This window comes from Piliocolobus tephrosceles, chromosome 14, assembly GCF_002776525.5.
Source record: "Piliocolobus tephrosceles isolate RC106 chromosome 14, ASM277652v3, whole genome shotgun sequence".
NCBI classification, from domain to species: Eukaryota; Metazoa; Chordata; class Mammalia; order Primates; family Cercopithecidae; genus Piliocolobus; species Piliocolobus tephrosceles.
The window spans coordinates 82,978,711-82,992,777 of NC_045447.1; the positions used below are offsets into that span (position 1 = coordinate 82,978,711).

Here is a 14,067-nt window from a genome sequence, read left to right on the forward strand (position 1 = left end):
CCTGACCTCGTGATCCGCCCGTCTCGGCCTCCCAAAGTGCTGGGATTACAGGCTTGAGCCACCGCGCCCGGCCTCTACTGCTATTTCTAAATTACTACCTTGTTGGAAGAATGTGTCCACTTCAGGCCAGAAAGAGTACATTTTAAAAGATGTAGCAGGGCCAGACGCAGTGGCTCACACCTGTAATCTCAGCATTTTGGGAGGCCCAGGAGGGCAGATCACTTGAGGTCAGGAGTTTGAGACCAGCCTGGCCAACATGGTAAAAACCTCTCTATTAAAATACAAAAACTAGCCGGGTGTGGTGGTGGGTGCCTGTAATCCCAGCTACTCATGATGCTGACGCAGGAGAATCACTTGAACCCGGGAGGCAGGAGGTTGCAGTGAGCCGAGATCCGCCACTGCACTCCAGCCTGGCGACAGAGCAAGACTGTCTCAAAAAAAAAAAAAAAAGAAAAAAAAAGAAAAGAAATTTCTCTATTGGAGTCCATAAACCTGAATTCAAAATGAAGCATTATAGAAGCAAATTTACTATGTCTGCAAGTGTACAGCTTAGATACATGATTTGGATAAATGATTACTAAATAAACATAGAAAATTAGCTCCTGCATCTATCCCCTTTCCCTTCATCCACCCCCTTTCCTGGATTTGTAATCAAATAACCCTTCAACCCTAAAGACTCCCGCCAAGCACGAGAGAAGAATGGCGTTAACATTTTAATTCAATTCAACTCTACGCAATCAGCAGAAAATTCAGGGCAAAGGAGTCATCTGTTAGCCTTGTCTCCTAGGAATCCTCCTAGCATCTCCTCACCTTGTTATTGGGAGATGAGACTAGAACTATTTTTTAGCTTAAACGTCAATGTCACTCTTACATTAGGATAGTTTTGTTTATGTCCCCAATTTTTGTTCATGATTAAGGGAGTTACCCTTCATTCCAGATGACACTTGATGCACTGATTGCCTGTATGTAAAAAAAGAAATTAAAAATTCCTCCCGGGACACAATGTTGTGAATGAGGACAGCTGTTTTGATTGATGTAGCACAGTTTTTTTGCTGACTCTCCCCTGCTCGGTTTGGTCTTGAGCGTCTAGAATCTTCGTTCCGATTGAATCTATGCCCTCCTTCCTCAGCCCCAGACTCCTGGCCCCCGCGGGACACAGGGCATTCCTGTTCTCTATCTGTGGGCCACCTTTGGTTAAGAATGTTGGCTGACAGAGAACCAATTGCATAGATCTCTCTTCTGACTTGAAATGAGCACTAAGAGGTGACCCTGTGATCCTGTTTTTTGTCTTTTCAGGACACTGTTTCCGTTCATAGACCAAGCTTTTATGCAGACAGATTTCTAAAGTTCATGAATTCCAGAGTTTTCAAGAAAATTCAAGGTAAGATTCTTATGAAAATTTTTTTTTACTTTTAGTAGCTAATGTCATTATGTATCTTTGCAAAATTTTTACTGGAAGAACTAACGCATTTCTCTCCCTGCAGCAGTTATCACTTAGTAATTATGGTTAAGTAACCCAGTCTGGTGTTTATTGATGTCCTAATCATTAGAGTCCTGTTTAGTGGTGAAAAAATTTAGAAGCTATCTAAATGTCCAACGATATAACATATTGGTTAAATATATTATGATACAGTCAAATAATGGAATAGTATGCAATCAATAAAAAAGATGTGTTAGCAGCACATTTAGTTTGTTAAATATAGATGTATTCACCTTATATGTAGTTATCAGTCTGTATACCTTAAATGCACAGCAGAATTCTAATGGAATATACAAAACAGCAGTTATTCGCATGGGACATTCTCCAGGCTAGATCATATGTTAGGCCACAAAACAAGTCTCAATAAATTTTAAATGACTGAAATCATACAAAGTATCTTTTCTGATCACAATGGAATGAATCAATAAACAGTGAAAACTGAAAACTTGACAAGTATTTGAAAATTAAACCACACACTCTTAAACTACCAATGAGTTAAAGAAGAAATTACAAGGAAATTAGAAAAACCTCAGAGATGAATGAAAATGAAAACAAACCTACCAAAAATTTGTGGGATGCTGTGAAGGCATTGCTCAGAGGAAAATTTATAGCTGTAAACTCTTACCTTAAAAAAAAAAAAAAAAAAAAAAAGGAGGCCGGGCGCGGTAATCCTAGCACTTTGGGAGGCTGAGGCGGGCAGATTACTTGAGGTCGGGGGTTCAAGACCAACCTGGCCAACATGGTGAAACCCTGTGTCTACTAAAAATACAAAAATTAGCCAGGGTAGTGGAATGCACCTGTAATCCTAACTACTTAGGAGGGTGAGGCAAGAGACTTGCTTGAACCCAGGAGGCAGAGGTTGCAGTGAGCCAAGATCATGCCACTCTACTCCAGCCGGGGCACCAGAGTGAGACTGCATCTCAAAAAAAAAAAAAAGAAAGAAAAAAGAAAAATATCAAATCAATACCCTAACTTTAAACCTTGAGTAACTAGAAACAGAAGAGGAAACTAAACCAAAAACTAACAATGCTTATTCCAGATCAAGGGAGTATGTGGGCTCTTATTTTCCTTTACATTGATATTTATTAAATTTTCTATGATTAATATCTATGGGTATTTTTTAAGACGTGAAAGGAGAAAATAACCCTATATATAGTTGTTCTATCATTTTGCTATTCTGTGATCCAATTTCATAAACTAAAACATGATAATTTAGCCACACACAACTGAAAAAATAGAATGTTCATATTTTATATTTAAATAAGACAAATTTTCCTGGGAATATTTATCGGAGATTTTTTAATTAATGAAAGTCAAATACTTGCAATGCAAAAATTTTGGAAAATACAAAAAGATGAAAAAAAATGAAAATTCTTGAAATACCACAACCCGGAGATATCCACTGCTAATATTTTGATGTACTTTCTACCAATCTTTATTTCTATGCTTTATGTATTTACATTAAAATGATAGCATAATGGTACACAATTTTAGGTATAGTACTCTTTTTTCACATAGCATTATAACACGAATAGTTTATAATGTTATATTTTCCATATCATTGTATATTCTACAGGGCACCATTTGAAATTGCAACACATTAAAATTATATGAGTGTGATATAATCTATTTTTTTTGCCAGTATCTATTTAATCATTCTTTCAGTATTGGGCATTTACATTGTTTCTCCTTTTTCTATTTCTTACTAGTTTATGAACATAATTTCAGACAAATGTTGTGTCCAAATTTAGGATTATTTCTTCAGAATGGATTCCAAGAAAGGGGTACTAGGATAATAAAATGCACGTAACTGCACAGAGAGATTGTGCCACAGAAGGCTCCCATGAGAGCCTGTATTTTACCAGCCATTAGCCAGCATTGTGGTTTTAAATTATGCCACTCTGATAAGTAAAAAATGTTATCTGATTGATTGATTTTGCATTTCTTAAGTAGTGGTAAGGTTCAACCCTTACTCATGTTTATTAGCCATTTATAGTTCCTTTGAGAATTGAGCTTTGTAACATTTGACCATTTATATTGGGTGTTTTTTTTCCAAATTATTAATATCAGTTCCATGTGGTAAAGATATTAACCCCTTTTTTAACCTTATTTTCACTCTAAGGGAAACTTTCTTCCACATTTGACTCTCCCAATGGTGTCTTAAAATTGCTGTCAAATTGACATCACCATAAATTATTTGCCTAAGGTTTCTTTGGCCTAGAATAGACTATAAGATAGTGTTTATTGAGACTGCAAGCTTACATGAATACCAGCTTGTGGTTCCTTTTTTTTGTTTGTTTTTGTTTTTGTTTTTGTTTTTGAGACAGGGTCTCACTCTATCACCCAGGCTGGACTGCAGTGGTACGATTTTGGCTCACTGCGACCTCTGTCTCCCGGGTTCAAGCGATTCTTCTGCCACAGCCTCCCGAGTAGCTGGGATTACAAGCATGCACCACCACGCCCAGCTGGTTTTTGCTTTTAGTAAAGATCGTGTTTTGTCATGTTGGCCAGGCTGTCTTGAACTCCTAGCCTCAAGCGACCCACCCACCTCAGCCTCCCAAAGTACTGGGATTACAGGCTTAAGCCACTGCGCCCTGCTCTGGTTCCAATTTTTAAGAAAGATTTTTTCACCTTTCTTAGCCCTGTGCCAAGATTGGAAAAACATGGGTTTCACTGCAACCCCTGGTGCATTTTGGAGGATGCAGCCCTTTAATGTTCCAGCTTTGGTGAGCCTCCCTTAGGAGACTCCCCATCTTGGGAGGTTTTTCTTTCTTAGGGGCATATAAATTAATGGTACGATCAATGGCATCTTCAGTTTCATAAAATATGGCATGTGTCACAGATTTTTCCAGTTTGGAGAATGCATCAGGTTTTTAATGGAACAAGTTTTTTAACTCATAGGTAATCAAATCTATTGACATTTTCCCATTTTGATTTTTGATTTTATTATCTATTTTTTAATAATAGCTTTATTGAGATATAATTAAGATGTGTACGCTTCACCCTTTTAAAGCATACAGGCTTATGATTCTTGATTTATTCACAAAGTTATGCAATCATCACCATTTTCTAATTTTTTAAATTAATTTATTTATTTATTTGGAGATGGAGTTTCACTCTGTCGCTCAGGTTGGAGTGCAGTGGCGCAATCTTGGCTAACTGCAACCTCTGCCTCCTGGGTTCAAGTGATTCTCCTTTCTTAGCCTCCCAAATAGCTGGGATTACAGGCGTGAGCCAGCACACCCAGCTAATTTTAGTATTTTTAGTAGAGATGGGGTTTCACCATGTTGGCCAGGCTGGTCTTGAATTGCTGACCTCAGGTAATCCACCCGCCTCAGCCTCCCAAAGTGCTCGGATTATAGGCATGAGCCACCATGCCCGGCAATTTTCTAATTTTAGAAAATTTTCATTACCCCATAAAGAAACCACATACCCATTAGCAGTCACTCCCCATTCCATCCTCTTCCCAGCCCCTGGCAGCTACTGATTTACTTTCTGTCTCTATGGTTTTACCTATTCTGGCATATCATATAAATCATATAATGTGAACTTTTCTGTTTGGCTTTTTGCACTTAACAGAATATTTTTGAGATTTATTTGTAGCATCGTAGCATGTATCAGTAATTATTCTTTTTATTGCAGAATATTCCATTATATTGATATACCATAGTTTGTTTATTCATCAGTTGATGGATATTTGGTGTGTTTCCATTTTGGCTATTATGAATAATGCTGTTACGAACATTCCTGGACAAGGTTTTGTATGGGCATATATTTTCATTTCTTCTGAATATATACCTAGAAGTGGAATTGCTGGGTCAGATGGTAACTCTCTGATAACATTTTAAGGAACTATCAACTCTTTTCCAAAGCAGCTGCATCATTTTACAATCCCACCAGCAATGTATACAGGTTCCAGTTTCTCTGCATCCTCACTGACATGTGTTATTGCCTGTCTTTTTTTCTTTTGGCCATCCTGGTAGGTATGAAGTAGTATCTCACTGTGGTTTTGATTTACATTTCTCTAATGACTGATGATATTAAACACCTTGTATGTGCTGATTGGCAATTTATATCTTCTTTGGAGAAATGCTCACTCAAACCCTTTGTCCGTTTTTAGTTGAGTTGTCTTTTTATTATTGAGTTGTAAGAGTTATTTGTATATTCTGGAAACAAGTCCGTTATCAGATATATGATTTGCAAACATTTTCTTCCATTCTGTGGGTTGTCTTTTTACTTTTTTGATAGTGTCTTTTGAAGCACAAAATTTTTAAATTTTGATGTCCAATTTTTTTTCCTCTTGTTGCTGGTGCTTTTGGTGTGATCTAAGAAAGCATTGCCTAACCCAAGGTCATGAAGATTTACTCTCATGTTTTCTTTGAAGAGTTTTATAGTTTTAGCTCTTACATTTAGGTTTGTGATTCATTCTGATTTAATTTTTTTGTATATGATAGGAGGTAGAATCTATCTTCATTCTTTTGCATGTGGATAGCCAGTTGTTTCCCCACCATTTGTTGAAAAGCCTATTCTTTCCCCTGGTTGAATTATCTTGGCACTCTTATTGAAAATCATCATGAGAAAACATAAACCAGACCAAAAAGAAAAAAAAAAGAAAAGAAAGTCGATTGACCACAAGTTTAAGGGTTTACTTCTTGACTCTCACATCTGTTCTATTGATCAATATGCCTACCCTCATACCAGTACCATACTATCCTGATTACTTCTGGTTTGTATTGTTAAGTTTCATGATCAAGAAGTGTGAGTCCTTCAACTACTCTTTTTCAGACTGTTTTGGCTATTCTGGGTCCTTGTATGTCCCTCTGAATTTTATAATGTTTGTTAATTTCTGGGGGGAAAAGGGTAGCTGGTAGTTTGATAAAGATTGTGTTGAATTTGGGGAGAGTTGTCATCTTATATCTTACATCCCATAAATGTGGGATTCTTTTTATTTAAGCCTCATGCTTACAAAGGACTTCACCATTGAAGAATCAGATACATGTTCACCCATATTTTTCTTTTACCTTTTATGGATTGTTTTTGATGTTTTTTTTTTTCTTTAATCTAGGTTGTGTTCATTTTGGTATATGAAGTGAGGGAGATCTAACCTTGTTTTTTCCCAGGTAGTTAACTGTTGTCCTAAATACCACTTATTGAATAAGATATTTCACTTCAAAGCACAGTCAAGTACTTTATCACTTTTGTTTATTTCGTAGATAGTAATGATAATGCTTATAGTCCTGCTACAGTGGGAAAGGTGATTCCTATCTACTTTCCTTGCTTTATGTTTTCTGACATTTATCATGACCTATAATGACCTATACTTTAGGTCCTATGCTATAGGTTTTACTTACTTAATGCCTATCTCCTTTATTTAAATGTAAGCTAGCCGGGCGCAGTGGCTCATGCCTGTAATCCCAAGACTGGGAGGCCAAGGTGGCAGATCACGAGATCAGGAGTTTGAGACCAGCCTGACCAACATGGTGAAACCCTGTCTCTACTAAAAATACAAAAATTAGCCAGGCGTGGTGATGGGTGCCTGTAATCCCAGCTACTGGGGAGGCTGAGGCAGGAGAATCACTTGAACCCGGGAGGCAAAGGTTGCAGTGAGCCGAGATTGCACTGCTACGCTCCAACCTAGGTGACACAGCAAGACTTCATCTCAAAAAAAAAAAAAAAAAATTGTAAGCCAACTGCTGTATCCCCAGAACTTAGTGAAGGGGTGTGGGTTTGGAGGGTGCACATATTGTTATTTTTATTTGTTGAATGGATGAAGATACCATGACATGTATACTGGATCCGATCTTCTCCTTAAGGTCCAGGACAGATCCCTGTAGAGATTACCTCCACTACAGGGTAATTTTAACCATTCACTCCCTCTTCTGGCTCCACAGCTCATCCTTCCATCTGCTCATTCTCTTATATCATAGAAACAAGGCTCCTCAACACTCCATCTCTCTCCAGTTCCTGGTATATTTTTTCCTCCTTTACCATCACCCTATTGGAGATGAGAGTTGGATGCACTTGCTGTCTCACTTTTTTATCTCTTGTCACTATTCAGTGTTCTCCAGTGGCTTTTGATCCCACCACTCTCCCAAAATGTTCTTTTTGAGGTAATCAACAATCATTGCTTAAGCCATTGAACAACTTTCAGTCTTTTTTTTTTTTTGAAGTGGAGTCTCACTCTGTTGCCCAGGTTGGGGTGCAGTGGCACGATCTCAGCTCACTGCAACCTCTGCCACCCAGGTTCAAGTGATTCTCCTGCCTCAGCCTCCTGAGTAGCTGGGACCACAGGCCCGTGCCACTATGCCCAGCTGATTTTTGTATTTTAAGTTGAGACGGGGTTTTGCCATGTTGGCCAGGCTGGTCTCGACCTCCTGACTTCAAGTGATCCATCCACCTTGGCCTCCCAAATTGCTGGGATTACAGGTGTGAGCCACCGCACCCAGCCACTTTCAGTCTTCTTAAAACTCTCCAGCATTTGAGACCACTGATATCAGTTCTCTGTGAAATACTCTTCACTTGTCTTTCGTAACTCAGGACTTCCCTGGTTGCCTTCCGGCCTCTCTTCTCCTCCTTGATATCCTTTGGAACCTTTTCATCCCTGCTTACTCTTATTGTGGTTGTTCCTCAGGGTCCAGGCTCTGACTTGGTCTCTTCTTGTACAACACTTTGGGTAATTCCCCATTCTCCCAAGGGTTCAGTTACCATCTGTGTACTTGCAACTTACTCCCCACTCTTCTAGCAGTTCCCCTTGCCTGTCCACTCCCCGAACTTAAGCATCCACTGGATTCCACAAGTTCAGCATGCCCAAAATTGAATTTAGCTGCTTACCACCCCAGAGTCTGCCTCTCTACCTGGGTCCACATCTTATGGAAGGCCACCACAATCTGCCCAGTTATCCAGCCAGAATGCTGGCATCATCTCTTGAACCCTTCCTTCTGCTTACCACCCACGTGCAGTCACTCGGCAACACCTATCAGTCCTCACTCTGCAGCATCAGGAGTGCAGCCCCTTCTCTCACAATACCTCTCCTGATTCAGCCACTGTGTTTTTTTTGGTTTGCAGGTTTTATTATTATTTTTTTGCATAAAGTTGTGGCCCCAAACAGGTCTCTTTGCCTCCCATCATGTACCCATTCAATCCAATTTCCCCACACACACTGCAGCTAGAGGAATCAGTTTAAAATATAAATCTGCTCTTGCTGATTTCTGTTAAAACCCTTCCATGCTAATAATAATAATAATAATAATAATAATAATAATAATAATAATAACAACAATAATGCTAAAGGAAATAAACGTCCATGGATTCCCTGGTGCACAAAGTCCTTAACTTTCACTTAGCAGATTTCCTGGCACACAGTAGGCACTCAATCGTTATTTGATGAATAATGCAATGAATGAATGGAATTTTTATCTAACACCACCATTTCAAAGGGAAGTTAAATTATTAGAAAAGTAGACACTTTAAAACACAACTTTAAGATGTTTCGTCAACCATGGTTAATTCAAAGCCCTAAATGCCTAGAGGCATACTCCCCTCCCACCAAGAAAATAGTACCTGGTCTTCAAGTTTCTTTTATGAGGTCAGTGTTTTTTAACCTTTTTAAATCCCTACATCCCACCCACAAGTGAGTCATTCTGCCAGTGTAATAATGTCCACAAAATCCTATAATATTTCCTGGAAATACTAGTCACCATTATGTTGAAACTTCACTGAAATTCTCCATATGAATAATTTGTCTAAAGTACTAAAGCTTAGTTTCCTGCATAGAATATAAGAGTTAAATTAATTTGTTAAAGAAAATAAACTGTTCTAAGATTTCAGAACAATAATGCATTCATGCAACAAACACTCATGCACCTATTATGTATGTAGCACCACACAAAGCACTGATGATATAGAAAGCTTTTTAAATATTGATTAGTTCCTCCCTCAATAATTTAATAGTCTGTTTTGAGCTAGAGATTGAAACATGTGACAGATCTATAATGAAACAGTTGCTAATATTTCCGAATGTGCTACTATGGGTACATGGAGAGAAATAAGAGGAAAAAAGACCAGTTCTTCCAAAAGAGAGCTCACAGATAAAAAGATACTTCAACTAAATCCTGAAAATGTAACCCAGAGTTCATTAAGAAGAAAGACAGGAAGGGCATCTCAAGGAGAAAGAACAGCATGTGCAAAGGCCTAAGGGCAGAATGAATATGGTAGGTTCCAATATGGCAGAAGGGTGAGCTGAAAAGTGAACATAGAGGTAGTCGAGTGGCAGAATGCAAGGCTGGAAATGGGCACAGGATACTTACTGCCAGCCATGGTTGAGCCAAAGACAAATTCAGGCGTTTCTGTCACACAAAAGGTAGCAACCAGCCACCTAAACCAGCTCTCAAGGTTACCCAATCAAAAGAGATCCTGAGAATTGAATTTCTGCAAAATCCAAGCTCTTATCTGCTGAATGAGATCATTCCTTTAAGGAAGAAACTCACCACTTGAGACAAAAGTGAACTCTTTGTTGTGGTGCTATGTGGTCTTGGCAGAGGTTTGTTTTCCGGTCTTCTCTGCTCTTCATTATATGTGATGCTGATAAAGAACAAAGAGTTACTTCTTTTTCCAGGCTTTTGGCCCTCACTCCATGAAATGCCATGAGTATAGGTCTCCTGAGTATCTTTTCCTCATTACACGGCTCTCACCCTGATCGCATTTCCTTGGTACTGCCAAAAACCTTTTGATCATAGCTGTTTCTTCGTTTAGAGAAATAACATTGACCTAAGAACTATGATGTAGAAAAGCAGTTTTCAAACCTTTTGGTCTCAGGGCCACCTTACACCCTTAAAAATTATGAGGATACCAAAGAGCTTTTATGTGGGTGATAGCCTATATTTCACATATTAGAAATTAAAATTGAGAAAAATTTTAAATACTTATTAATTCTTACCAGTTAAGAAAAAAATTGCGTGTTAACATCAGTCAATTTTTAACATAAATAATTACAAAAAAATTATATTTTCTACAAATAATTTAGTGAGAAAAGTGGAATTGTTTTACCTTTTTTTTTTTTTAATACTTAATGTCTGGCTTAATAGAAGATAAGTTGGAGTCACACATCTGCTTCTGAATTCAATATGTGGTGACATCACAGGTCATGTAACATTTAGAAAACTCTACACATGTGAGAGAATGAAAGTGAAAAAGGCAAATAATGTCTTATCATGATGATGAAAATAATTTTAACATCACAGATTTTCTGAAAGGGTCTCCGAGACTCCCTAGTGGTTTCCAACTCACATCTGAGATTCTCTGATTTAGAAGTTTTAAAATACAGCCAGGCACAGTGGCTCATGCATGTAATCCTAGCACTTTGGGAGGCCAAGGCAGGCAGATCACCTGAGGTCGGGAGTTCGAGACCAGCCTGACCAACATGGAGAAACCCCGTCTCTACTAAAAATACAAAATTAGCCGGGCGTGATGGTGCATGCCTGTAATCCCAGCTACTCGGGAGGCTGAGGCAGGAGAATCGTTTGAACCTGGGAGGTGGAGGTTGCGGTGAGCCAAGATTGCGCCATTGCACTCCAGTCTGGGCAACAAGAGCGAAACTCTGTCTCAAAAAAAAAAAAAAAAAAAAAAGAGGTTGTTTTAAAATACTATATTGAAAGACAGGAGTTTATTAAAGGTCTATAAAAGTTAGCAGAGATGATAGGTTGATGAGGGCAGCAAGCCACCATGGCACATGTATACCTATGTAACAAACCTGCACATTCAGCACATGTACCCCAGAACTTAAAGAAAAATAAAGTAAAATAAAATAAATAAAAGTTAGCAGATAGAATGTTAAGGCAGAGGCCAGTGTGATAATAATAGCTTCTTGTAAAACAACTGTGACCACTATTTGAGAGAGTGGAGAATTAAGGTAAACATGACTTATTTTTTAAACATTCAAAAATTTCTTCCCCTCAAAGAAAAACAAATTCAAGGTTTATCTTTTTTCCCCCTCAGTTTAACCAGAAAACAGAATACTAAAGAGCTAGAAAATGAACCACCTAGAAAGCAACTTAAGAAGAAAAGAAAGACACCTGAGGTTCATGCTTGCTAGTTCTGTGACCTTGGGCAAGCCACAATCTTTCTATTCTCAGTTTCTGGACCTAAGAAAAGGCCTTCCTCTTCCTCATACATGTGGATGATTTGAGATATGCAGTGTGAATGTTGGCTTCCAGACTCTAAAGCCCTCCACAAATGTTATTTATTAGGATGATGATATTATTATGATTCTAAGACTGCTCGAGGGACAAATAAACCTTCCCTTCTCTTTAAGTGGAGAGATTGCCCTCCATTCTTCCCTCATTTGTGTGTCCCAAAGTCCTTCTCCAGTTAAGTTCTTGCAAGCAGCCTCTGGGAAGGCCCCAGATGAGCTGTGTCATCTAAGCTTCGAGATTCCCAAGGCTCAACAGAATTACTCTAATATGTTTACTATCAGACTACCCCTTTATGCAAACCTCTAAAGGAAGAGAAACACTGCCAAAAACGTATTCAGGGGAAAGCATAAACAGGCCTCAACTTCCCTCTCTCCCTCCCTCCAAGGAAATTCTCTAGCAATATTAAGCCAAGAAGAATTACTGCAGCAGAGAGTGAATGTAAATAAGGATGGCCCAGCTGCCACTTAAGCAACTTCCATGGACGTGTCCTCTGTAAAGTCCCAGGCTTCAGCAAGCATGATTGATGGTGAAGTACATTTTCATTAGTTCAGGTTCCCAACACACTTCTGAAGTTGTAGACTGCTGTTTAGACAAAGATTGGAAGTGAATTATACGTTTGACATAAAACCACGACCTAGAAAAGACCTAAAGGGTAGGAAATGTCAGTGGAAAGTCACAGAAAGAAAAAAACAACCAGAAGTAACTTGGCTAAATTGGGCAACATGAGTATAAGATTAAACATTGGCATGTTTAGAAATCCCCAGTCCCAAGTTAATAAAACCAGGGTCGTGAGAATTCTCTATACTTTACCATCTGTGCTTATCAACTCACCCATCCTCCTTCCTGCACTAGAAAAACATTGTTTGGAGGGGGGGAAATGATTCTTGAGCAGTAAAACATTTGAATTTTACCTCAAGTAAGATTTTATTTCAAAATCTGGAGAGAATTTTTTTTTTTTTTTTTTGAGACAGGGTCTCGCTCTGTCTTCCAGGCTGGAGTGCAGTGGCGCAATCTCAGCTCACTACAAGCTCTGCCTCCCGGGTTCACGTCATTCTCCTGCCTCAGCCTCCCGAGTAGCTGGGACTACAGGCACCCGTCACCATGCCCGGCTAATTCTTTTTTGTATTGTTAGTAGAGACTGGGTTTCACCGTGTTAGCCCTGATGGTCTCTATCTCCTGACCTCGTGATCCGCCCACCTCGGCCTCCCAAAGTGCTGGGATTACAGGCGTGAGCCACTGCTCCCGGCCAAGAGAAATTTTAACTCTTAATTTGCTCTAGGATATTCTGATATAAGTCAAGTCATTTTGGACAAATAGCCAATTTGTCGTATTCATGAGATGAAATTGTTTCATCTCCCTTTCCATATGTATAAAATAAGCCTCTTGTCTTTTACTCAAATAATAACTAAAATGTTAATAAATAATAAAATATTAACTTTTAAATAAAATAATAATGTGATTTTACAATAAATATCTGTATTTGTCCTTTTCCTTTCTGTCTAGCTTTGAAGGCCTCACCTTCTAAGAAACGGTGCAATTCCATCGCCGCCTTAAAGGCAACTTCACAGGAGATTGTGTCCTCAATTAGCCAGGAATGGAAGGATGAGAAGCGAGATTTGCTGACTGAAGGACAAAGTTTTAGCAGCCTTGATGAAGAAGGTAAAGATGTGTAACTTTTTTAAAAAGACAAAAGTTCTTGTGATTTATTTATACAAGTAAATTTGCAGAAGAAAAATTTCAAAATACCTGTTCTAAGAAATAAAATCTTTTAATTAAGTTTTTAAAGGATAGCTACAGTGGCTGGGCGTAGTGGCTCATGCCTGTAATCCCAGCACTTTGGGAGGCCGAGTCAGGCAGATCACTTGAGGTCAGGAGTGCAAAACCAGCCTGGCCAACATGGCGAAACCCTGTCTCTACTAAAAATACAAAAAAATTAGCCAGGCATGGTAGTGGGCGCCTGTAATTCTAACTACTCAGGAAACTGAGGCATGAGAATCACTTGAACCTGGGAGGCGAAGGCTGCAGTGAACTGAGATTGCACCACTGCACTCCAGCCTGGGAGACAGAGCGAGACTCTGTCTCAAATAAATAAATAAATAAATAAATAAATAAATAAATAGGATAGCTACAGTAAGATGCAGTTCATACAAGTTTTAACTACCACATAAAAAATACAATTTATGGTTTATGATAAAAATTAGACAATACTAATTCAAAAAGAAAAATGTCTACTTTCACTACGTGATGGTAACAAATACTAACATTTTGTTGCTTTTACCTTATTCTGTGCATGTACGCATACACACATGCACAGGTACACGTGCACACACATACATGCAATGTAACAACAAGTTGTCTCTTCATTTAGGTCTTCTTTAATGATTTTTTTTTTGGGTA

General features: G+C 38.6%; 1 protein-coding gene across 4 annotated transcripts in view; it reads left to right on the forward strand.

The window, feature by feature from the left end:
- PIP5K1B (phosphatidylinositol-4-phosphate 5-kinase type 1 beta) overlaps positions 1 to 14,067 on the forward strand; it is a 306,667-nt gene that overhangs the window by 217,233 nt on the left and 75,367 nt on the right. For all 4 annotated transcript variants that reach the window (XM_023213233.3, XM_023213232.3, XM_023213234.3 and 1 more), the window contains 2 exons: positions 1,297 to 1,381; positions 13,174 to 13,329. In XM_023213233.3, coding sequence (XP_023069001.1) covers positions 1,297 to 1,381; positions 13,174 to 13,329 — 241 coding nt within the window. The remainder of the gene's footprint in view (positions 1 to 1,296; positions 1,382 to 13,173; positions 13,330 to 14,067) is intronic.